Source organism: Xenopus tropicalis, chromosome 6 (genome assembly GCF_000004195.4).
Source record: "Xenopus tropicalis strain Nigerian chromosome 6, UCB_Xtro_10.0, whole genome shotgun sequence".
In the NCBI taxonomy this organism is placed as follows: domain Eukaryota; kingdom Metazoa; phylum Chordata; class Amphibia; order Anura; family Pipidae; genus Xenopus; species Xenopus tropicalis.
The window spans coordinates 112,440,185-112,466,566 of NC_030682.2; the positions used below are offsets into that span (position 1 = coordinate 112,440,185).

At 37.4% G+C, this 26,382-nt stretch overlaps 1 protein-coding gene across 1 annotated transcript in view; it reads left to right on the forward strand.

The window, feature by feature from the left end:
- Window positions 1-23,645, forward strand: part of asxl3 (ASXL transcriptional regulator 3) — a 73,454-nt gene extending 49,809 nt beyond the window's left edge. The window contains exons 10-13 of the mRNA XM_004915200.4: window positions 4,369-4,465; window positions 6,591-6,696; window positions 9,597-11,484; window positions 14,304-23,645. Coding sequence (XP_004915257.2) covers window positions 4,369-4,465; window positions 6,591-6,696; window positions 9,597-11,484; window positions 14,304-17,771 — 5,559 coding nt within the window. The 3' untranslated portion in view covers window positions 17,772-23,645. The remainder of the gene's footprint in view (window positions 1-4,368; window positions 4,466-6,590; window positions 6,697-9,596; window positions 11,485-14,303) is intronic.
- The last annotated feature ends 2,737 nt before the right edge of the window (window positions 23,646-26,382 follow it).

Consider the following 26,382-nt stretch of genomic DNA (forward strand, 5'->3'; position numbering starts at 1 on the left):
AGCATATTTCAGTGCAGGATTCTGCTGATTCCATTAAGAAATAGTTTTAAATCCCTTTTTATCATGTTAGTTGAGCAAAATAAACTTTATTTGCACTACATAACTTCTATAAATCTTGTTTCCCTCAGTAAGTACACAATCACAGCAAGCAGGCTGCTGGCATTTGTTATTAAGACAAGCTTTGCATCATCCCAAAATCTCGTTTTGTTTTACAATCTGGCACCTGATGCCCTTCCCCATGACATAAATGCCAGTAAATGCTAGAAAGTGCTGAATGGAAAGTGAAAGTAAAAGCCTGCCTGAAGTATAGAGGCAGGGCAGGCAATATATGATTGACAGCTCAGACTTTTAAATACAGACTTTTTAAATAACCGGTTTGGATATTTTAATTTAAAAAGAAAATTGGGCTTTATGTTTAATTTGCAAATTACTTTTTAATACAGCTTTTTATGCGCGGGTGACAGGTCTGGGCTAGCTCTTAATTCACAAAAGGCCTGTGATTGTTAAACCCTTCTAATTAATCAGCAGCAGGGTACTTTGACTGAATACAATAAAAAGGGTATCACTTTATATTAATCATAATCACTACTGCATGCATTTATATTCAAGCAGCAAATATAGTATGCATTGTTAGTTTTCTCTCCAAAATGCACAGAATTGCACATATTTTTGTGTGTAGAACAAAGCATGCATGTCCACTTTAACACCACCTATGTAACAGGTATGCTTATTAATTTACCCTCTATACATGCTAGTGTGGATAATTGGTAAACCATATAAAGCTCCATCTCAGCAGGATAGCCAGAGACCTTAGTAAGCATCACTACCTTATAAAGGGTTATACTTCCCAGCAATACCTTTTATTGCTGCATACACACCAGCAGTACAAGGCTAAAAAAGCCAATCACTGATTGGTTGCTGTGGGTTACTGCCCATGAGCAAGTTTACCCAGTGTTGATAAATGAGCTCCAAGCTTGACTTTCCTTATGCAGAAGTCTCAGGCATGCACCCAGCTTTGCTTGTTTTCTGAACCCAGTCCAGGGATGTCACAATCAAAGGCTCCTATAAACCTAACCACATTAGAGCTCCTCCAGTCAGGCAGCGCAATTGACAGGGAACTGCCTTTGCAAGTTGTTTGGCAGAATTACCACTTGATATGACTTGCACAGGTTTACACGGAGTATTCTGGTTTCCTACCGCACAACAAAAAATAAAGCCCTAAACTTAAAGCTCCGTTTATGAGAAAATGACAAAGAATAGATAGAAAAAGCCACCACAAGGCAAATATGACGAAAAAACATGTCAAATCTTGTGTAAACCATTAATTTCTACTATATAGGTAATTGTGTCATTGTATCTTTTGTCAACACACATCAGTGGCAAATTTCCAATTACATTTTGAAGCTGGGCAAAGCTATAAAAAGCTTTCCTCCCTGTAAGTGAGCAGTCAGTTGGGTTGTGTCTTTAATCAGAGGCAGTCATGGATTTAGTTTTTATTTATTCAAGGGCCACAAAACATTCATTCCGTTTTAATCTTGCCATTTAAAAAAAAAAAATGTTTTAGGATGAGAAATGTAAATTACATTCTTAATATTTCCATCGTGGGGTTATAAATGGAGAATACAAATTTAAAATGTACTGTTCCATTTTAACATGAATCTCTAACCTTAAAATAATAGATAGTAACAGGCAAGCATTTAATAGCAAAAAAAAGATACTAAAACTCCTCATAGAACCTGTGTAAGCAGCTTTTTCTGGTCCTGTCTGAAACATATGTATCACCTAGATCTGCTATCATGAATATCCGGTAGTAATGCCCTATAAAACGTACTATAAGGGGGAGATTTATCAATCCACAAACTCTCCGATCGTTCGTTTGATCGAACCGTTCGTGTTTTCAGCGTTTTTTTTTTTCGTTATTTAACGCGACTTTTTCGTACTGTGCATAAAAAAAGCGACAAAATCGTATTGTCGCAACGAGTTTCAGATTCATTCAAGCTTCGGTATCATGACTTTCCTTGGGCCATGTTGGAACTGCAGAGTGCCATTGAGCCCTATGGGAGGCTTTCCTTGGGCCGGGTTGGAGCTGCAGAGTGCCATTGAGCCCTATGGGAGACTTTCCTTGGGCCAGGTTGGAGCTGCAGAGTGCCATTGAGCCCTATGGGAGACTTTCCTTGGGCCGGGTTGGAGCTGCAGAGTGCCATTGAGCCCTATGGGAGGCTTTCCTTGGGCCGGGTTGGAGCTGCAGAGTGCCATTGAGCCCTATGGGAGACTTTCCTTGGGCCAGGTTGGAGCTGCAGAGTGCCATTGAGCCCTATGGGAGACTTTCCTTGGGCCATGTTGGAGCTGCAGAGTGCCCTTGAGCCCTATGGGAGGCTTTCCTTGGGCCGGGTTGGAGCTGCAGAGTGCCATTGAGCCCTATGGGAGACTTACCTTGGGCCAGGTTGGAGCTGCAGAGTGCCATTGATTCCTATGGGAGGCTTCCAAAATCGTGCACAGAAGGATCAAAGTCGAAAAGGTTTTCCTGCATTTTACGATCGTTCTGTACGAAAATATCACCAATACGATATTATCGTGACTAATACGATTTTTTCGTTAGCATATTCGTGATATTTGCGATCCTAAGAAATTATCGTATCCAATCCGAATTTTTCCCATTCGGAATTCGAATTCGTGTCTTAATATATCTGCCCCTTAGTGTGTCCCAGCAAAGTTTTATTTTAGAAAATGAAGTCTATGCAGCCAAATGACATTTATTTCTGTTATGCTGATAAATTATTCTTGGTTTATCACAAGTTTTGTTGTCTTGCTGTCAGCTCATGCTACAACGCTCCTTTTAGAAATCTTAAGTTAAAGAAATACTGTCATGTTTTTTTCAAAATATATCAGTTAATAGAGCTTCTGCATTGAAATTCATTTTTCAAAAACACAAATAGAATTTTTTTTTATATTTAATTTTGGAATTTCACATGGGGCTAGCCATATCCTTCATTTCCCAGGGTGCCACAGCCATGTGACTGGTGCTCTGATAAACTTCAGTCACACTTTACTGCTGAGCTGCAAGTTGGAGTGATATCACCCCCCTCTCCTTCCCAGCAGCCGATCAGCAGAACAATGGAAAGGGGGCAAGATAGCAGCTCCCAGTAGATATCAGAAAAGCACTCAATATTAAAAATTTTTAGTCCGGCTTGGGACTCCTCTAGTTACATGGGAGTTGGAGAAAAAATAGGTTACCTGAAAGCAGTTCTAATGTGTAGTGCTGGCTCCTTCTTAAAGCTCAGACTTAGGCACAATGCACTGAGATGGCACCTACACACCAATATTACAACTATAAAAAAATTAATTTGCTGGCTTAAGAACAATATTTTAAATAGTAGAGTGAATTATTTGCTATGTAAACAGTGTAATTTAAAAATGAAAAGTGCACCTTAAAAATCATGACAGAATCCCTTTACTGTCACAGGGTGCAATTTTTTTTTTCATCAAATGCTGATACTAATTTAAACCATCCATGCAGGCAGCCTATGCTTTAATTTCAACTGCCTGTCTACTGTAAACAGCTCAAATCTGTTAAGACGAAACCATGAAATATTGTACTGATTTCGTAGGTTTCCACAAAATAACATTTTGAAATGCATGTTTTACCAGATCTGTATGGATTTGATTTCAGCTTGGTAATCTATTACACAGTATATTCTTTGCTTCTTTTCTGACACTTTTGCAATGCCTTCTCTACTGATTTTGTAAATGAAGCTGTAATTCTGACACACCGGCAATGATTAACATATGGCTCAGGATGCAAAAATCTTGTTTGGGGGGAGCCTTTGTGTTCTCCTTTAATTTGGTGGCATTTATCCAACCTTAGTTATCAAAAAGAATTTGATTTCTAAAAAAATTCTGTCATTGTTTGGCTCCCACATAAAATATTTAAGGAACTCTAGCGTAAGAATGATCATACTGCTAGCAGATACAGTAAGGAATGCAAAAGCTTAAACAAATTTTTATTAACTTTCTGACAAAATATACTTTCATTTAACAATACAGATTTCATTATTAATCCTTCTCTTTATTTTCTTTAATGAGTACAAAGAAAAATTACAGTTCAGTCACCCATTAATTGGAGGGGAATATTTATATGAAAATAAAAAAGTGGAACACACAGAAAGGACAGTATAAGGACATTTAAATACTGGATGAGTGTCTGCTTAAAGTACTTTAATGTATCATCTGACTGTTGATGCCAATAGGATAGAAGAAGTTAAAATTAATGAACAGCTTGTTTGTTCAATGAAAGTTCAAAAAATGTTTTCTAGGTATATGCTTTATACAGTTAATTTTTTAAGTCAATCTATATTTATTTTCCTCCAGATGGGAAGTGATGGGGCTTTGCGCCTTAGTAATTCTGCTCTGAACAATGAGTTCTTCGCATATGCTGCACAAGGTTGGAAGCAGAGGTTATCAGAAGGTAAATAATGGAAAAGATTAAACAAATACATTTAATTTTTAAATTTATTCTGGATTCCAACTGATACGGTCATTCCAGGAAATACTGTCCAGCTGATATCTATAGTATAGGCATTTAAAATGGCATTGCATTGATTTTTCTGTAAAATATAAAGAATATTGAACTGTCTAATCTAATTTTTTTGTTGGATTGTCTTATTTGTTGCATGTAAAAGTGAGCACGGCACCGAACATTTTTTTTCCTCTGTGTGGCTGCAAATGAAAATGAAAATATTCTGATTTGTACTGCAGCTAAAGTACCAAGATTTCAAACTGATAAAGTTGAACTGACAGTCACACAAATGGCTGAGACCTTGTTTAAATCGGCTAGAATAGCTGTGCAACATATCACAGGTAGAGTAGGCCAAAACCACAGTTAGATATTATTTTTAAATGATGCAGCATTTAATGTTATAAATAAAGTTTTATTTAGAAAGATATTTCTCATGGTATAGGTATAGGCTCTCTTATCCAGAAACCTCTGAGTAAGAGAAGGCCATCTCCTATACAGTCCATTTTAAGCAAATAATTCTAATTTTTAAAAATGATTTCCTTCTTCTTTAGAATGAGTACAGAATGAGCTACATGGATATTGGGGCAAAACTATCCTATTGGGTTTATCATATGTTTAATTTTAAGTAAACTTAAGGTATGGTCATCCAAAGTATGCACCTTGTTAAAACACGCATACACAAGAGTTTGGGCATATGTGGAGTAGACATGAAGGTAAAGTTTGCAGCAATGGCGCTCTTACTTGGTACATACAAAATACTGTAGACAATGTATATGCACAATTTAATCAAGATAAAGGTGAATTCCAAGTGCTACACAATACTAATTTGCTTTATTACGGTGATATACAGATATGTTTCATTAAAGAAGAATGCAAGTCAAAATTTAAAAAGCATACTGCCCAATATAATAATATAATGAGCAACAAATAATGTAGATTGGAGCAAGTATTATAGTTTACTCTGTTATACTAGCATTATCCTTTTATATATATATACTTGCAAAAGTAGTTCCTGTTGGGCAGTCATGGATGCATTATATATTTATATATAACTAACAAACTAAATCCATTTCTGCCCAACAGGTACAACCTTTGCTACTATATGTATAGTTAACAGGCTATGTGTTTGTAACTGCAGACTTTTGCAGAGGCTAGAATTCTGTAATGCTTACTTCAAAAACCTACTGCTTAGCTCTCTATACAACCACATATTCCTGTTACATATTACTGTTACATCATTTTGTATGGCTTGGCATCAGTAAACACACTATAGACCTCTGTGCTGAAGGAGAAAAAATGCTGGGCTCAGCATTAAAATAATTGGCTTTTTTGTGACTTGTATATGTTATCACTGAGCCAGTAAAATATTTAATGACAATAAGTACCACAGGTTTCTGAACTGTACATTGAAGCAGCTTATATATAAACCTATTTGGGGATGCAACTGTCTCCTGTTTCAAAGCTGTAGAACATTTGTTAGAATCAGGCATTTAGTGAAGATGTTTTGAGTATTAGGTTAATGTTTGCGGGCTCACATATGTCTGTGAAGTACATAAATAAGAGCAAACTATTTGTGTACATTTTTGCTAAGCTGGATATCCAATGCAGGATAGGCAAACAGTAAGGTATTGTCTTGCTTACTGTTTTGCTGTATTGCTTTTAGAAAGACTGCTTTCTTATACGCTGGCATCAGCTTTCTTTCTTGCCTACACCCGGAACCATTGCTTTGGCCCGGGTGCAGGCACATACAGCAGATTTTGGCATGGAAATGCATACTCGCATGTTTCTGTGCCAAAATATTTTTAGTGTTGTTTTGTTTTTATGTGCAAATTACAGTTTTGCTGGTTTTGGGCCAAATCTTTTGCTAGGGAATTAGTATTCATCCTAATAAAAATAAGAGATTTTTTTCAGTTGCTAAAATAAGGAAAAAATAAAAATTACATTTTTTTTAGAAGCAAAATTAAAAAATGTTTTGGAAGCTGCAATGTATAGTGTATTGCGCATTGCTTTCAAGTACAACATCCATTTAATTTGTTCTTCTGTTATTATTATTAATTTTTTTTTTTTTCAACAGGGGAATTCACACCAGAAATGCAAATGCGCATCAGACAAGAAATTGAGAAAGAAAAGAAAACTGAATTGTGGAAAGAAAGGTTTTTTGAAAGGTTTTATGGAGAAAAGTAAGAGAAAACTGCAAAAATAGCTGATAAGAAAGGTTTTTAAGTAAAATCATAAGCTTCATTGAACAAGTCTTTTTACTCAGGTCTTAAAGGAACAGTAACACCAAAAAATGAAAGTGTATAAAAGTAACTAAAATATAATGTGCTGCTGCCCTGCACAGGTAAAGTTGTGTATTTGCTAGTAACAGTACTATAGCTTATATTAATAAGCTATTGTGTAGCCATGGAGGCAGCTATTCAAAGGAGAAAAGGCACAGGCACATAGCAGATAACAGATAAAACACTATTGTATTCTACAGAACTTATTTGTTATCTGCTATGTAACCTGTGCCTTTTCTCCTTTTTTCCAGCTTGAATGGCTGCCCCCATGGCTACACAGCAGCTTATTATATAAATTACAGTAGTGTTACTGTAGCAAACACACCAGTTTTACCAGTGCAGGGCAACAGTGCATTATATTTTTATTACTTTAAAGCTCTTTCACTTTTTGGTGTTACTGTTCCTTTAAGTTGGCCATACACTGTAAGAACCGCTCCTTTGGCATGGTTGCCAAACGAGTGGATCTTTTCCCAATATTGGGCTAATTCGGTTGTTTGGCCTTAGGGCCATTTAATTAAACCTGCGGGCATAGGCGACTTCGGCCCAAGGACCACATCAACTATGCGATCTGGCCCCCAATCTGACGGAAAATAACATTTTGAGATTGAAATCTGGACCATTTTAGGCCAGATCTTTGTCGGTTAGGCCCATTGGTGGTGCTCATACATGGCCTGATAAGCTGCCTAATCGGTCTAAAGGGCCTAAATCAGCAGCTAAAATTTGTCCGTGTATCTTTACTTTTTAAAGTAAAAGTTGTATTGTGACCAACCCTCATTTGCAAAATTATTACTGCACAGTCTGATAAGCACACCTCTTATTTAACATATGTACATCTTTTTGAACATCACAGTGGTGTATTCAAAAGACATAGGTAGACATATTACTACACTTAAAGGGATACTTTCATAATTTTTATGGTGTAGTTTTGACAGAATCACACTGTTTGCATTGCAAATAATTAATTCTACCATTTAAAAATGTTATTGAACCAATAAATGTATTTTTCTTAGTTGTAATATTGGTGTGTAGGCAGCCATCTCAGGTCATTGTGCCTTATCGTGTGCTAAGAGCCAGCACTACACAGTGGAACTGCTTTCAGATAAGCTATTGTTTCCCCTACTCAGTTTAACTTGACTTGGTGTTTTTCTATTGAGTGCTGTTCTCATATCTACATCTTTCCCTTGTTATGTTTTTAAAATTTAATGAAATATAATGCACTGTTGCCTTGCGCTGGTAAAATGTGTGTGTTTGCTACAGTAGCACTGCTATAGTTTATATAAATAAGCTGCTGTTTAGCCATGGGGGCAGCCGTTAAAGCTGGAGAAAAGGCACAGGTTACATAGAAGATAACAGATAACCTCTGTAGAATACAATAGTGTTTTATTTGTTATCTGCTATGTTCATGTGCCTTTTCTCCTTTGAATAGCTGCCCCCGTGGCTGCACAGCTGAATTCTTTACATAAACTATAGTAGTGTTTCTGAGGCAAACACACCAGTTGTGCCAGTGTAGGGCAGCAGTACGTTATATTGGAATTACTTTTATATACTTTAATTTTTTGGTGTTACTGTTCCTTTAACAAGCAAAAAACCCAACCCTTTCCCAATACAACCCTGTTTGCCCTACTTATTCCCAAAATACAGAGTCATGCAGCAGGATATTCATGTGCCATCTCTTGCTGTCTAACCTCTCCCCCCCCCCCCCCAATACAACCCTGTTTGCCTTACATGTTTACAAAATTCAGAGCAGGGCAGCCAAGCAATGCTGTGCACACTCAGTATACTTAAAGAAAATGGAAAGTTACACTCAATGGGGGTGCCAAAATGTAAGGCACCGCCAGAGATTCTAATTGCTTACCTGAAACCGCTGCCCAGTGCTCCTGCTCGCTTGCACTGCCTCGGGTGTAAGCGAGCGAGTGTTCCTCTTCTTCCTTCAGTCTCCATGCATGCGACAAACTGAACTTTTAGAAAAAGCCAGCTTTTTCACTCAACTGTGCACGTGCATCGCTGCGAAAGGAGAAGGAAAGGAAGAGGATTGCTCCTGGGCCGGTGTAATTTCCATTTAACCATTTGACCTTGGAATAGAATTGTCTGCACTAGTGATGATTTTGTTGTGCCATATTACAGGGTTGTATTCTTATTCAGTCAGGTTTTTCTTTGTTAGCAAAGATCTGTTGAAATGAAAACTTCCGAGGGGATAAATATTTTTTTATAGGCACTGTACTTGTGCACACATGCTATTTTCCACTTCCACAAGAATCGGAGACAAAGTAATATTTTGCAAAGGAGGCCTCTGTTCATTGGTTGCTACCAGTCAATATTTAATGAGCTTTTCAGAATGCAGCCTATACCTAGAAACTACAGATCAGATCTAGTATTTCAGCAGAACCTTACATATTGCATGATCATCCAACATTTCCACAGTGCTGTAGAAAGTGGCCTAGGCTCCATTACCTAAAGAGAATGTTCCTTGAATGTGACCTTAATTGGATTCACTATAGAGGAAAGCAAAAGACATACAACTATAGTTATGTCACAAGTCACCTGGCTGTGGCACCCTGGGAAATGAAGAACCTGGCTAGCACCATGTGAAATTTCAAAATTAAATATAAAAAAAATTGCGCTTTTAATTTTTATTTTTTTATAGAAATAAAAGTTAAATTTGAAATTAATCCTAAAAGGAGGTGATCTATAATTGCTTGTCTTTTGCATTACTCTATGGTGAAACCACACAGAACAATCCTTGCAATTTTTTCTTTCTTTGCTTTGTTTGTTGAACTAGAATTATTTTATGTATTTTTCAGGTCTGGGATGTCTAAAGAAGAATCCATAGAATTAGCATCTGGGCAAAACAGTAGTGAAGATGAAATCAGCTCACTAGAGACATCTCTGAGCTTTTCTGGTCCATCTACCCAGTGTAAGAAGAGTGCAAAAAACAACAATGAAACACCAGTTTTAATTGATAAAGGTGTGCTAGAAGAGTCCACTGGAACTCTGAAGGATGTTCCTTCCAAGGGGCTCATAAGTGAAACAGAACTGGAAGATATAGTAATATCTGAAGAATCTGTTATCCAAGAGGAAATTGCTGAGGAAGTGGAGACTACCATTTGTGATTGTCAGGAAGTGGACGAAAGGACTGAGACTGAACTACCAGAGGAACTGGAAAATCAGGACACTAAAGAGGAAGAAAAGGGAATTCTTGAAAATGTAGAGCCATGTGTTGTTATGGAAGATGATATATTGCCTAATTCAGATGTTAAAGTGAAAGGAGAAGCTAAATCTGAAGATCTTGAATGTGATATGTTGGAAGAAGCCAATCCGATGGCTAAGTGCTCACCCTCTTCCCCAGCTCTTTCTTCTCATGGTTCTCCCAGTGAATCAGTTGATAAGGATTCACAACCTTTGCCAGAATTAAATATATCGGAAGAGAATGATAGCTATTCTGCGCTAGTTCAAGCTGAGTGTTCTGAAGAGGCTACTGCCGTAGAGATGGAACTAATCAGTGAACCAGATGAACAGTTCTCAGAAGCGGCATGTGTATCAGAAACATCCTTTTCCTCAGAAAGCCCAGAAGAGGCATGCAATAGCATTCCATCACCATGTGGTGACACACAATCTGCATCTGAAGATCCATACACACCTGCATCTGTTGAGGCTGCTTTTCTGTCAGAAGTTTCAAGCTTCGAAAATGTTGAATCAGAAAGTCAGCAAAAACATGTAGATGAAAGCCCACCAACATCGCTGACTTCTGATATTTCTCCAGTCTCATCTTCACCTATTAGGTCAGAAGCATCCCCTTCTTCAAACCACCCTCTCACATCAGAAGCATCCCCAGCATCTAATTTACCATTAACCTCTGAGGCATCTCCAATGTCTGATGTACCTTTTACTTCAGAAACCTCTTCAGTTTCATCTGTAGCTTTGGCATCTGAAACAGGTCTTTCTACAATTGTACCTCCACCTTCTGAGGCATCTTCTGTTTATAGTCCACCTACAAATGAGCATCTCATGCTTCAGCAAGACGTTTCACCAACATCGTCAGATGAATCACAGTCTCCCACAAAGGATGAAACAGATGATTTCTCCGAGGCATCACAAGTAGATGCTATTAGTGAACAAGAAATCCCTGAAAATCTAAATTATCTCTCAGAATCCCTTAATGAAGAAATTCTAAATCAGAAACATTGCCCATCTGCGGTAGAGAAAGATAAACCCTATACTTCAGCTTCATCAGAAAAATGTCCAGAAATCATAACAATAAAAAATGATTCAACCCATTATCGCATAGTTGAGAAGAAATATTTGCCTTCTCATGATGACTCTCAAGGATTTTTTTGTAAGAAAACTGACTCCACTCAATTTAAATCCCATGAAAAACTGCATGCTACAAATGTAGAAATGACTGGATATGTTGAATCATGCAGAAGTAAGTCACATAAGCAGCAAGGAAGTTCTCAGATGTCTCATACTAAGTCATCTGAACACAGTAAGCAGGTAGAGCCAATAAGGACTGAAACCCGTGAGCCTGAACTCTCAAAGCGAAAGACACTGGAATTGCATAATTTTGGTATATTAAAAGAGAAGCGACCACGAATAGATGATGACTATCATATCAGAACATCATCTGTTTCAAGTCAGGCAGAGCGAGAACCACCACCACCTAGGGAAGAGCCCAAAGTTCCACCTCTCAAGGTATGGTAACAAGTAGTGGCCAAAGATAATATAATAGACCATTTTTATTCTCCTATTCTGCATTTTCTGCTCCTTTCATCTTTCTTCTCTCTTTCTTTATCCTCCATTGTCTCTCTTGTTAATTATCCACATGATTCTGCTTGTGGAGAACCAGCAACACAATGAACTTATCATTTTCTTAATATCTATATTCAGTGTTATTCACATATAGCATATTCACCATCAATATCGTTAAATATCTTCTGACCAAACAGTTGTTAATAATGCACATATCCATATATATTCAGAGATATAAACTGTGACGCATATTTAACAACAGGAGGGTATTGCAGTGGAGGGGCCCAAGGAGATCTGCACTCATAGCTGGAATGGAATGAAGGTTTGATGGGTTAATTGAGATCCTTGTAATGCCTACCAGTACAGTTTAAGGCATACAGTCTGTACACATCTTCAAAATCACTGATTTAGGCATTATTGATTGTAGTAGCTGTTTTTCTTTTCAGTGCCTAAGATCCCATTTTTAAAATAGTCACAGCCTTGGACAGCATTGTATTATTGTTGACCACCAGTTTACCGTGGCCCTAGACTAAAGCTGCCTGTGCATGTGGAAGCCTTCTAGTTTAGTTAGATTAATAAACAGGCACATTATTACCTGATATGACTAAGCCACAAATCAGGCTCGTCTGCATTTTTTCCCCGCATTGGGCCAAGAATAAGGTCACCATGGGTGTCTTTCAAAATTCTATCAGCAGATAGACTGTGCAGATTTTCGTTGTTCTTGGCCTACTGAATTTTACAGCCATCGAGATTGATATATGTATGAGCTGCAGTCCAATACATATTTCTTTTGTACTGTTTATGGACCAGTAAGTTATAGATTTGACCAAGAATAACTGGATCAACACCTAGTATCTGTAAGATATGGGCACCTTAAGTAAACCTTTAAGGAGAACTAAAGTCAAAAAATGAATATGGCTAAAAATGCACTTATGTACTTATTGCATCAGCCTAAAGTTTCAGCATCTCTATAGTAGTAATGATCCAGGGTTTGAAACTTGTCACAGGAGCTCCACGTGCTGGAAAGTGTTTGCCACACTCACATGCTCAGTGGGCTCTGAGCAGCTGCTAAGCTTAGGGGTTGTTGCAAATTATCAAGCAGAAAATGAGTTTGGCCTGTCATATAAGATGATGCTACAGGGCTGATTATTACATTCTGATGCTCATTGCACTGGTTTCTGAGCTTCCATGTAGTAATTATCTGTATTAATTACTAATTGGCCTTATATCATGACTTCTATATTGTATATATATACAGTATATTGTATGTCAGTACCTAAGTTCAGTAAGTGACAGCTGCACAGAGCATGCACAGTGAATTAGCAGAAAACAAAATGGGGAGCTACTGGGGGCATCTTTGGTGGCACAGATCTTAACTGCATATTTTTTTTATATATCTTGGTAAATCACAGGGGCAGAGGGGTTGCTTGCAGCTTAATTTTCCCCACTGTCAGGAAAGTTTATTTATAAAAAGCTGATACCTACATCAAATAATCAGAATGTGTTCAACCCATTTTCAATGGGCTATTAATAAGCACCTGTCCAAATCCTTGTTCACTAATGCAAACTACATTCAAGGAGAAAGGTTTTTGGATCATTATTTTCCTTGCAGGACCAATTCTTTTGCCTCTTCTGTAAAAGGGAACTGAATGCATATGCACTTTATTTTTAACTTATCTTAGTAAAGACTGATTAGGGACCATTTTAAAGTTTATTTCAAAGCTGCATCCTAGCAGTAAATTGTGCTACTTTGCATTTTTCCTTTTATCTGGAAACTAATATAACTGTTCGCAATTATTTTACCCTGTTTTTGAAACAATCTTTTATAGCAGTGTCTCATATACTTTTTCAAAAGGGACCTAAATTTGCTGATAATCATCCCAAAAATTGGATTAGAACCAGTGTTGCACCTTATTATAGGAGACTATTTCTATGTATTCAGTGGGATCTTGGAGACCCACACTGTACAGCTTGGCTACCCACTTTAGAGTCCCTACCAATAGGTTAGGAATTTCTTTTTTTTATGGAACTTAGGTGCAGGGATGAATTTTCTAGTGGAACAAAATTGCTTCCTTTGGATCTGGTCACAGTCCACAAGTTGTTGATGAAAGCCTTTTACTGCAGTGTTCCTTCTACCTATTAGCAGGCATTACATTCTGCTTTCAGAACTTCTTATCAGATGAGTTGGAAGGACCTCACTTTTACAGAGCAACTGTATATAAATGCAGGCATCTAACTTAATAAACACTACTAGTAGATATAGTATTCAGTCACGTCTGTATAATGCAGGCCATTAAAATATTTTTGCACAGTCTTGCTCAATTACTAGGAATTTAGCATTTGCATTGTAATTTCAGTTTTTTTAATATACGATCTAATGGAAAACAAATATTTATTATTACATTCAGTTTAAGAAAACTGTTCTTTACTTTTCACTGCTTTTCAAAGATGAACAAAGATTTTTTTATTTTACCTTTTAAATTTGAAATATACCCCTGCTTCATATTTGTAGGTATAATTTCCTTGTTCCTCTATTTTGTTATATAGACTATTATATTCCAGTGCATTCATGTAAAAATGGCATAACACATAGCAGAGAAACATATTTGATACAAACAATTGATCATTTTTGCATGTATAAACCCACCTTTACATGTATTCAGCATATGAAAAATGCAGTGCTGTAATATCCTAATTGATTTGAATTTTTGTACCTCTTAAAAATATAATGTATTAATATTGTGCTTTTTCACTTTTCCCAGATTCAGCTTTCGAAAATTGGACCCCCATTCATTATTAAAAGTCAGCCTATTCCCAAACTTGAGTCAAAAATGTCCTCAAATGCATCTACTAGTGGAGGAAGGAACACTGGTGCACGAACTCTTGCTGATATTAAAGCAAGGGCACAGCAAGCCAGGGCACAGAGAGAAGCAGCCGCTGCAGCTGCTGTTGCTGCTGCTGCAAGCATCGTTTCTGGTGGTGTTGGAAGTCCATGTGAAAGCACCAAGACAAGGACACTTGCCCATATTAAGGAACAAACCAAGGCCAAACTTTTTGCAAAGCATCAGGCAAAAGTCAGTGTACAGCAGTCAAGTAAGGAGGGGAAAGCAAAAGAGAGCCATCCAGTCACTGATGTGCCATTGTCTTCTGATGGGAAGGTTGAAAGTTCCACTGGTGTTATTATTATTAATCCAAACTGCAAATCTCCCAACAGTAAGTCCACCTTACATCGAGAGCTGCCTTCTACTCTACAGAAGTCACTTAGTAATGCATCATTGTCTGAAACAGATTCTGATGCTTCTGTCCACAGTTCAAATGAAAACATCCATGTGCCACATTCCAGTGACAAAACAATTACATCTACCTCCAATGATAATTGTGGTGTCTCAACACATTTTAGTAAAAACATAGGTCCTGTCTCCTCTGTTGACTCTTCTATTACAAATACACTTGAGAAATCATCAGTTCTGATGTCCATTGATAATGAAAACACTACAACTGTACGCTGTGTTCTAAACTCTATTCAGCAAACTAACATTCCTGGTATAGGTGTGGTACCAGTATGCTCCAATAACACTAGCAGCCCAGCCTTAGCTATTAATTCCACTACATCTAAATCTACGGATGACATGAGAGTGTCAGTAACAAACAGTAATGCTAACCAATTCACCTCTGTGCCAGTTACATCCATTGGGAACAGTATGCTTAATCCTTCTCTGTGTAGCTCTTTCCTTAATTCCCTAAACTCCACAATGAGCACAGGCAACAGGCTTCCCGAGAAAGTGAATCTACCCGGTTGTGAAAAAGAAAATGACATAAAAGTCTGCAGTTCCGTAAAGAGAATGTCAAGCCAAGAGGATATTATCTTCAATTCACTCGATAGGTCTCAGGTTCCATTATTTACTAACAACAGGAGAACTTTAAGCTCTGATTCCAACCAAATTAGCATTGACAATTTAGATAAATCTTTGTGTAGTGTTGTATCGGACTTCCACAATAAAGCTCTGCCTGTCACTTTATCACAAGCTTCAACAAACCGTTCTATACCATGCAAAGTGATTGTTGATCATTGTACAACTCCAAATTCATCTTTTCCTTTCACTGTTGAAAATTCAGAAAGCTGCATTGATCCGCAGAACATGCATGGAAGAGCAGAACTTTCAATGCAAAATAAAGCATGCCCCCAAGTATCTGTAATAAGCAGACAAGAAAGCCTCCCTTCTGACTCTTCTGAGCACAGTTCTTTCTCAAATATTTCTTCTAAGCTAGCAAGAGATGAAAGGAACGCCTCTTGCACAGGCCATTTGAAAAACAGTTATTTTCAAGAGAAATCCGTTGCTTGTCGGGAAAACTATAATGAGCAATTGAAGTGTCCTCCATCTTTGATGAGTTGTGCAGATAATAACTCAGAGTATATATCCAACAATAGAATATGCTGGAACGAGAAAGATAAATCTGTTGGCAACCATTTAAATATGAGTAAGCACATTGGGTTCTCGGGAGAAAACATTCTAAGCAGTGTCAAGAGTGAACCTGACAGTTATCATCAAATGGCGAAGGTCAACACTGTGACCCCAGTGCCAAGCATCACTGTATCAATAAAATCAGAAGCAAGTGAAACAACAAAGTGCTTTGGAAATGATGGATATGCAGGTCAAAGCGCTCTTTCTCAAACTGCTAACTTAGACATAGGCGCACAGTCCTCAGATATACCTGTCACTGTTTCCCGCGATGAACCTTTATCTTTGACAACGGAAAACTTGAAAAGGGTAACAAACGCAGGAAGTTCCAGCTGTCGTCTTTCATCTGTTGAAGCAAATAACCCATTAGTAACTCAGTTGCTGCAAGGCAACTTACCCCTAGAAAAAGTTTTGCCACAGCCTCGGTTAGGAACAAAACTAGAAATTAGTAGACTCCCTCTGCAAGCTACCTCTATGTATAAGGCAACTGCATCTGATAGAACTGCTTCTGAAAACCCATGCTCTCCAACACCAGATGGTAAGGTATACCCTTTAACTCCTCTGCAAATAAGGAAACGAGAAAACCATCCTAAAAAGAGAATGGCAAGAACTGTAGGAGAACAAACGCAAATAAAATGCGAGTCTGGGAAGCTTTCAATGGATGCTGATCAAGCTTTGTCTTCTTGTATGATGGGTTCTAATATGAATTCACTAGTACAAGGCCAGGGTTTTAAACAGGAATGGATGAACAAGCACACTGTTCAGACCAGGATTGCTCACAGCCCAGAGATTAAACAGCAAAAGAGGCCACTGCCTTCGTGTAGCTTTCAGCAGAACTTATATAATGTTGAAAAAAATGGCAGCTATCATCCAGAAGCTAGTACCTCACATAGACAGCATTTTTACCAAATGTCATTGGCTCAGAGAGGGTCAGCCCCATCGGTGTATTTACCGCAAGGTTCTGTAAAAGCTCAACCCAGCGGCAATGCTTTTGCCTTTAGTAGGCATCCAGAACAGAAGGCTTTGGCAGAGATTAATTTGCAGCCTCTTTCTCTCGGTTTAGGCAATGCTTATTCACCAAATCTTCACATTAAAGAAGGTGATGACCTTGGCAACCCTTCACAGACATTGCAACATAAATTCTTAGTGCATCCTCCTTTACCTAATTCAGAAGTCCCCCCTGATCAAAAACAACCAGCAGTTGCTATGGAAACCACTAAAAGACTTAGTTGGTCTCAACCTACAAGCAATATAAAGACTGAGCCCAACTCATACGAGGATGGCTTAAATAACAGCTGTGAACTGACCATGAAACAAGCTTCCTATGAACAGAATGAAGTCAAAGAACAGTTAAAAGCATTTGCCTTGAAAAATGCTGACTTTTCTTCCTATTTACTTTCTGAGCCACAAAAGCCTTTTTCTCAGTTAGCTGCACAGAAAGTACAAACACAGCAGCTGCCACAGCAGCATCAGGGTGGGAGTTATCCAGCGATACACTTTGGTAGCACAAGCTTCAAAAGGGCAGCATCTGCTATTGAAAAATCTATTGGAATTTTAGGGAGCAATTCTAAATCTGCCTCTGGACTGAGCAGCCAGAACACTCCAATCCCTGTACAGAATTTTGCTGACAGCAGCAGTGCAGATGAACTGGAACTCAAATGCTCCTGTAGGCTGAAAGCCATGATTGTGTGCAAAGGCTGTGGAGCCTTTTGCCATGATGACTGCATAGGACCTTCAAAATTGTGTGTAGCGTGTTTAGTTGTACGATAGGAAAAAAATCATGGATGGAGCATCCCTTCAGTTTTACCGCCAAAATGGCTGCGCCAAAAGCAGTAACATTATGTCCCATGTTGTTTTATGTAAGTTAATTTTGTTGCAACCAGATATTTTCAGTGTTAATTTGTCTTTCTGTGTTTTTTTAGGGGAGAAAAAAAAATTTGAGGAGCGTTTTTCTCAATATCTTGTCACCCCTCTTATTTATTCATAAAATTTTAACTGTATTAACTCAATTTGTGAGTTCTAAAAGCACTACATTATGCATTATGTGTATACAGTGTGCAAGTAGAGCTGTTTTAAGACAGTTTGCTGTACCATTGTGAAGCTGGACTGCAGTGCACAACCATTCTACAGTATACATGTGAATTGGCATGTAATTCCATTTTGCAATGATCCCTCTTGCCTGTCTTAGCTTTTCTTTTCACTTCTTAACTTGACATATTTAGTATGTTGATTGCCCAGCTCATAAGTGGAGTGTTTGATATGCTTGCACAGCAAGATATCTGCTTACACAAACTCAAAGCTTACTGGAAATTAATTCACACAAGTTCTGTATAATCCACATAAAGAATTTATTTTGTAGATGTCTGGGAAGTCGCCACAGTATCAACGAGGGGAATGAACAAATGTACAGAGAAGGTGTCCTAATGATTTTGTTTTCATTTGAATGTTGAAATGTTACATTTTTCAGTCATTTTTTTCCCATGTTTTATTTGTAGCTGCTATAAAAGACATTTCAAAATCCCCATAGGGTGGGGTGGATTAGTACAACCAGTGCTCCACGCATTGCACCTCCTATTTTCCCAAAATTTCGGCAATACTTTGATAAAAATGGAATCGTCATTTATGTTTGCAGCTGAGGCTGAGAATAGAAAAAAAAAGTTTGCATTGCCAAATTCTCCATTGCTGGTAAATATTCAACTGAATTAAGAACTACAAAGTGCACTTCAAAATGTTTTGGGGGGGCTGCCCAGCTTGAGGCAGTTGTTGCTGGCAGATCCAGCTCACTGTCATGGATTTGGGGATTGCTAAACCATTAGCTGACAGGGAAAGTTTATTTTTTCGGGGCAACATTTGCATTTCAAGAGGTTCTTGGTTGACTAATATAAAAGATATTTAATTATATACCAAAATATAGAAATTTGCTTTTGATATAGCGGTTCTCCTTTAATGCTATTTTTGGACAATACTATTTGTTGAGGTGCTTTTCAGTTGCTTGCCATAGTAGAGTCTTTTGAGTTGGAGGATCCAATAGACTTCATACTGTTGGGCATAATTTAACTTCTGTCTTTTGCTTGTCATGCAGTATGGCAATGTTTGTATTGCAGACAAGAATCTGTAATTTATAAGCTATTGATTTCTTAGAATTTTAAGCCTTTATATGGGATCCACATTTTAGTGTAACTATGTCAGTTGTTAAATATTTATCTTTTTAATCATGTAGCCATATTTTAGATGATAAACATAATTTAAGTGTTAGGTAGCAATATGATTCATGGAGGTTGAATGCATTATAGTTTTTTGTTGTGTATTAAAACCCAGTGTGCAAAAGTTTGATTCTGAGGTACTGATTGGGTTGGATTTCTGTACCTGGAATCAACATTTTCTATTTTACTTAATAGAAACATTTTTAGGATTATTAGGGACCCCTATATTGCTTACAAACATACAATTTGCTGCTATAGAAGTTTGTTACTGTTATGACAGAATCAGGAACACATGCATATAATTGTATTTAATTTGTTAGTTTATTTTCTCTTAATAAAAAACTTAATTGTCGTTTTTATCAGTTTGCACCAAAACATGGTGAAAATAGCCAATTGAAATGGAAATATGGCCTAATGTGTCAGATGCAAAGCTTAATTATAATGGAGTTTTAATTTAAATTTTGTTTTAAATATTTTATTTAACACTAACTCAAAGTAGTTTATTTCTAAATATTTAAATAGCCAATTTCCACAAACAGATTTTAAAGAGACTTGAAAAAAGCTGAAGAAAACCACACACACCACACGAAAATAGATATTAGCTAGTCTTTTTCAGCAGCGTGGACACTTGCCATTTTTCATAGTGACTTTCAGTATAAGCATCTGAGGTCAAAATAGGGGTTTATAAGCATATTTGAAGGGGTTTATATAAAACTGAACAGTTTTGCACCTTGTAGAGCAACGCGCTGTGTACATGATGAGCACAAAACCCTTACACATGTTTTGTCTTCAGTGTGTGGTTTGTTAAAATAAATGTACGATTTGCCATTTTAGGAGAAACCACAGGCAGCAAATTAAAAATATTATCACTTCGGTATAAATTCAGGAATTGGAAGCAGGCTAAAGCAATCCCCAATGCAGCAGCAATGTAACCACCCAGTATGCCATAGCCTTGTAATTCAGGTGCCATTGTACTTATTTAATCCAGCTTTCTGTGTGAGGAGCTGCTTTCTCTATTTATTTTAGAACATGTTCGAGAGCCGTAGTTCTCACAAATAAATCTAACAACTTCTTGAGTCATCCCTCTTTTTGGACTATATGAAGCTTGCAGGCCTCCATTGGTTTTCAGTCCTATCTTTACCAAACGTTGTTTTGTGTATATCCATACAGTGGCAAAGGTGGATTTGTCATGATTACATTTTTGCCTAAAAATCCCTCCTTGAAAAGTAAATTTAACTAAGCATAAGATGTAGATTACAGTTAAGAAAACAAAGTATACATGTGTCATAGGCAGAATGATTCCCATAGAGTGTTATGGGAAGAGACTGCAGTGGATCAGTGTGCCATAGCGTAATTCTTCCCCTAGACTCAATCTCTCATCACCAAGCTCTCCTGGATTTCAGCACATGACATGATTTAGCGTTGGTTTATATTTTCGACGCAGGGAGTCAGACAAAGTTGGTGGCTGCACAGGGGAATTGTGGATTTGGGGATCACAGCTGCCCTACTGGCTGCCCAAGAGATCAAAAACTTCTCCATGAGACAATGATCATATATTCTGGTTTCCACCCATTAAACTATTTTACGTGCTATGTAAAAGTTTTCCAAGTGTGAGTGCTCAGGTTTGTCGCTCCTGCTGAAATATTGCTAAATATAAACCTTCCACAAGGAGAGCCTATTATTTTCTGGTGTTGTCATCTTTATTGACATATATATGGCTTTATGTGGCATAATCTTGTCCTGATATGGGCCCTAAACTGCACTTCAACAAAAAAGTTGGATAGCACTGGATTAGATCATGTGCCATCGTAAAGTTTTTTTCATAAGAAATGGAAGCTACCTTTATATAAGGTAACTATCTATTGTTAATCATTCACTGTAATATAGAAATGATTCATACATTTGTTTTTATGTGGAGTTTTCACTTTACCTTCTGGCCATTGTTTCTACACTTTTTTACATGAGTTTGGGATATGTTTTGTATATTCCTTAGGTAGTATGTTAATGTAAACTGAAAACTAAATTGGAAGAATAGCAGTGAAAGCTTGCCCTCAGCATATGTTTTATGCATCTTCACTTCAAATTGAGAATGTTTGGTCCGCTTGCAGTGTTTTAGGATGTGAACGGAATACAAATTCACAAAATTAAGAATAAGTTTATCGCATTTCACAATGTAATAATGTCCATTAGATATTTGTAAGACCAGCTTGAAGGTGCTGTAAAATGGCAGCAAAACAGTTACTTTTCAGTAAGAAATGTTACTACTTATAGTGCATTGTAGCACATACAAAAAGTGCGATCTGTTTTTCTGGTTGTCTGTCCGTTTTCCATTAACGCCATTTATTACATTCCCATTCTCTCTGAAGCTTTTGAGTGCTTCTGTTATGGACTATCAAGAGGCAAATTGCATATTGCAACATTTAAAGAGGTTTTTTTGTTTTTTTTATTGTATACATGACGCTGCTATAATTCTTTCATGTATAGTTAATTGTTTTTCCTTCAGTACTGCCCTCACATCAGACATTGCTTTCATACCGCTTAGCTGGACATGACAGCCCCAAACCCAGTCCAAGTGAATGTGGCCAGTGTGTACAAATAAGTAAAGACCAAAAGGATCAGTACTCAAGGATTATATAGGTGTCAACTTGGAAGAAGTAAATTAAGGATCCACTGACAAAGTGATGTCTAATGAGAACATTTGGGAATAGTGTATATTTGCATTGAAGTGAGCCTGCCATGTACAAAACGCACACAAACAGCTGGCTGGGTTGGTAGCATGACAACCAAAACAGAGTGTTTGCTGAGCCTGGTGTGCCAGTCTAATGCTTGTATTGTTTTGCGGCCATTTATATAAAGAATCTCATTTTTGAAGTTTGACATGACCGGAAGGAACAATGCACACCTACAAGCACAAGGGAATGGACTGCCCTGGCTGTTTGGTTAAACGTGCCATCTTAAGGTGTCTATACATGGACCAATATGAGGAAAAAAAGGTCTGGAGGGGCAAAGTCAGATAGTTATTGGCCCAAGGAACCAGTATCTGTCAAAACATTGGCCCCTAACGCAAGTGGATCTTGCTGTGTATGTCAGCTCTAGTTTTTGCTAAATTTAAATCACTTTTTCTTTCAGTACTGTTTTACTTAAAATTGGTAAATGCTTTCGTTTCAGTTTTTTATTGGTTGTGTTACTTATTTTGAAGTGGTGGCGATCTTGTTTCATAGGCATAACGGTCAGCTTGTATCATTATCAAGTGTTATACATTGGCACTCTTAGGTTCATTGGCTTAGTTACAGATTGTGTTATCAAAGTTTAAAAGATGTTTAAAAGTTTTATAAAAGGTATTTAGGGATCTCTAGTGCTGTCAGGGATCAGAAGGGATTATATTGTCCCTGGGCCCCTTTTGTTTCAGATGACAATAGTGAGCCTATTCTAGCCAAATATAATTGGTGATAGTGCCATAACTGTTCTTCACTAAAAGTGAGTGTCAGTGCAAATCCCAGTACTTGTAGCACAATGCTGACATCATGTGGGGGTGCTGAGTTGTGATGTATTATACAGCTTGATACAATTTATCTCACTTAACCAGAAGATTCTTTCAAAGTTGTAGCCTATGAAAACCCTTAATTTGCAAAACATTTGTCAGTAAGTTTTCACAATACTAAACCTTTATGATTTGCACTGTATTTTTTAACATTGTGAACCTTTGATAAGACTGTGTAATGGGGAAGCATTGCATTTTATTTACTTTCTAGTAGGATTGCATTACTCATTACATCATATTGACAAATATTTGGTCATTTAATTTCAAAATAATGCAAACTGTGCACTGCCATCAGTCAGACCTCACAATGTTTTCTTAATATAATGCCCATGTCGTGTATAGAAGCAGGAATTCCTAACTTAGAAGAGACACTGCACTCTTGTTTTGGTTTTCCAACATAAAACCATTCCTGCTTAGTCCATGCTAACCTACTCTGTATTCTAAATGCAATTCTACCAAGTCCTGCAGATTTCCCAGTCATACGTTGGTACTTTCTGTATTATCAGCTCTGGTTTAATTCTCGCTCCAGTCACTCCCCTATTTGCCTTTAGGGCAAAGTCAGACCTGCCATACTGTCCGCTCCTCTCTACCCGGGTTTTGTAGGCGGCGGAGAGAAGTGGATCCATTCTTACTATTAGCTCCCTGTAGCTGCAGTTACAGGCACAGCCTTGGCCTGAGTGCAGCTACATACGCCAGGTCTGACTTTGTCCTAGCAGTCACTGTATTACTTTTGTTTATGTTGCACAAAGTGTTAATGTTATGTGTATATCCATAGTCTTGATTTACATAATCTGGTCTCTCAATATTTATTGACCAAAAGAATGAAAAGGAAAATATGTCATTTATAATGTCAACATTCAGTCAAAAGGGAACTTATTTATGAATGATAAACCTAAAGAGCCCCATTTTGGAAGAATTATTACTCCTTAGTGTTACCTTTGCATTCTGGTCCCAGTATGTGACTGGTGTGTTTGCTGAAGGTGCCTATTTTGTCTTTGTTCCTTCTCAGAAGAAAATGAGTGACAACATGTCAGCAGTTATGTCAAATCACTGCTCATTATTGTTAATGGAAATCTTTGTGCCTCGAGAGGAAACTTGCGCGATTTTAGTGAAATTGCGCCGCCACGTATGCCATCCCACCGGCAATTTACATTTTCGCCGGTGGGATGGCAATCCGGGGAGATTAGTCGCCCGTGAACAGGGAGTTTTGTCGCGGGCGGCTAATCTCCCCGTGTGCCAGAGCCCTAAGAGTACCAATTCTCTTTGATAACAAGGGGCGCTTTGATAACACTTTGTGATGTGTTTTCTGACAATGAAAACAATTTAAAAAGTGCTATGCGAGCATAAAATCCACAACAGGAATACATAAGTAATGAGAAAAGGTTATGCTTTTTCATTTAAAAAAAATATGCTAAATTTTAAAATGTTATTTTCCATGCCATTCCCCTTTAAAAAAAAAAATCAATGAAAATGGAAGTAACCTCTGATTGATTGCATGGAACATTCCTTCTATGCATAACCTACATTTCTATATATAGGAGTGGGGACTGCCATATTGCTTACCACAGCACAGGAATCATTCTTGGTTTTTTAGCATTACACCATATGCTGTGCTTTACCACTAAGTTACCCTTTATTTAAGTACCTTTTTGAGACAAGCACTATGGCAGCTCATATTTATGCAAATATGCAAAAAAGGAATGTTTCTAACAGACTAGGGGGTATATTTATCATGCTGTGTAAAAAGTGGAGTAAAACATTACCGGTGATGTTGCTCATTGCAGCCAATCAGATGCTTTGCATTGGATTTCTAACTGTTGAAATCTAATTGCTGATTGGTTGCCCTGGGCAACATCACCGCTAATGCTTCACTCCACTTATTACATAGCATGATTAATATACCCCTAAATCTTAGTATTGGATAATACAAACCACTTATTAAGAGGGTGTCATTTTCTTTTAAACTAAAAAATGATGTCACTGTTAAAACTGTTGTCAAGATTTCACAATGCAAAACCAACAACCTTATATTTCACATGTAAAAAAAGCTGCTTATTTTTTTATCATTGTCTGGCTTTTTATTGTATTTAATAGTTAACTGTGTCATTTAGTTTAAAAAAAATGTTTCATGATGAGTTCAGAAAATGCTTCACTTTTTTGCCATCTTTGTACCGATGTAAAATATTCCTTTTTACAAAAATAACTGGTAGAAATTTTCTTTCAGCACAGGATTTTAATGCTTTTTGTTTTGTTTTATTTTTGCAGTATTTTTGAATGTTTACAAATTTCCTGTAAATGCCTCCTTGCAAGAAGTATTTTGCAGCTATACATTTTATTAGTGATGGGCTATAAGTTTCTGCAAGAATATGCTGGCGCTTAGTAGCAAAGACGTATAGCATTTTATCTTAGGAATAAGCAAAGTAAGCTTTCCTGACAGATCTGTCTCATCTTAAGGGGATATGTGATTGTTAGGTAACCTCTGGTAAGCCTTACTTTAGTACCAGTTAATCGTTAGGGGGATAAGCAGTGGCGCCATACAAATGGAAGACGCAAATGTGCCCCTTTGTTTTTCTACCAAAGAACTACTTCTCACTCTACAAATCCATTGTTGCTCTAGTTTGGTTCACTTAATTTTCAAAGCTCTGCTTCTGTCTTCTTTTTCCCTTCCTTTGCTACCTGACTAAAATGTGACTAAGTATCGCAATCATGATATTACCTTAACAGCGAAAAACGTGACAGTATTTTATTTAGATATCAGGGATCATGCTTTTTCCAATGGTGCTTTTTCTTTTTTGTTCTGTTACTGGTTCTCAAACATGATGCCGAATATCAACAACTGCTCATAATGCATAGGACTTCTGTACAAGTCTCTCATGTTATCTCCTCTTTCCTCATCTTCCATCAAGAAAAAATGGGCTTCTGTATAAAATATTCAGAAGAAAATAAAGAAATGAAAATATGAACGTTGTTCCTGTTTTTGTTAACTAAAAATGTCTAAATCTTTTTTTTTGAGTGGTGAATGGATAAAGCAGGTTTCAATTTATAAATGTAACATCCCTCAGAGGGATGTTGACCGAATATTAAAGTGTTCTATATTTTTGCACCTATAACTTAATGGGCAGGTTTATCAGAATGTTTAGAGCAAAAACTCAACTGTGCTCTCTTTATTCCTATGGGATTCTCAGTAGCATATTTATCAATGGGTGAAAGGTAGAACTTACCATTTGATAAATATTCTTCTAAAATCCCATAGGAATGAATACAAACCTCTTCACTTAATTTTTCAGGATTCATTGAGGTCTGGCATGGTGCCGAGAGACTGGCGGATTGCTAATGTGGTGCCATTATTTAAAAAGGGATCCCGTTCTCAGCCTGAAAACTATAGGCCTGTTAGTCTGACATCAGTAGTAGGAAAACTTTTGGAAGGGGTAATAAGGGATAGGGTACTTGAATACATTGCAGTTCACAATACTATTAGTTTGTGCCAGCATGGTTTTATGCGTAACAGATCTTGCCAGACTAATTTAGTCGCCTTTTATGAGGAGGTGAGTAGGAACCTCGATGCTGGAATGGCAGTTGATGTCATCTACTTGGACTTTGCTAAAGCGTTTGATACAGTACCTCACAGAAGGGTTAT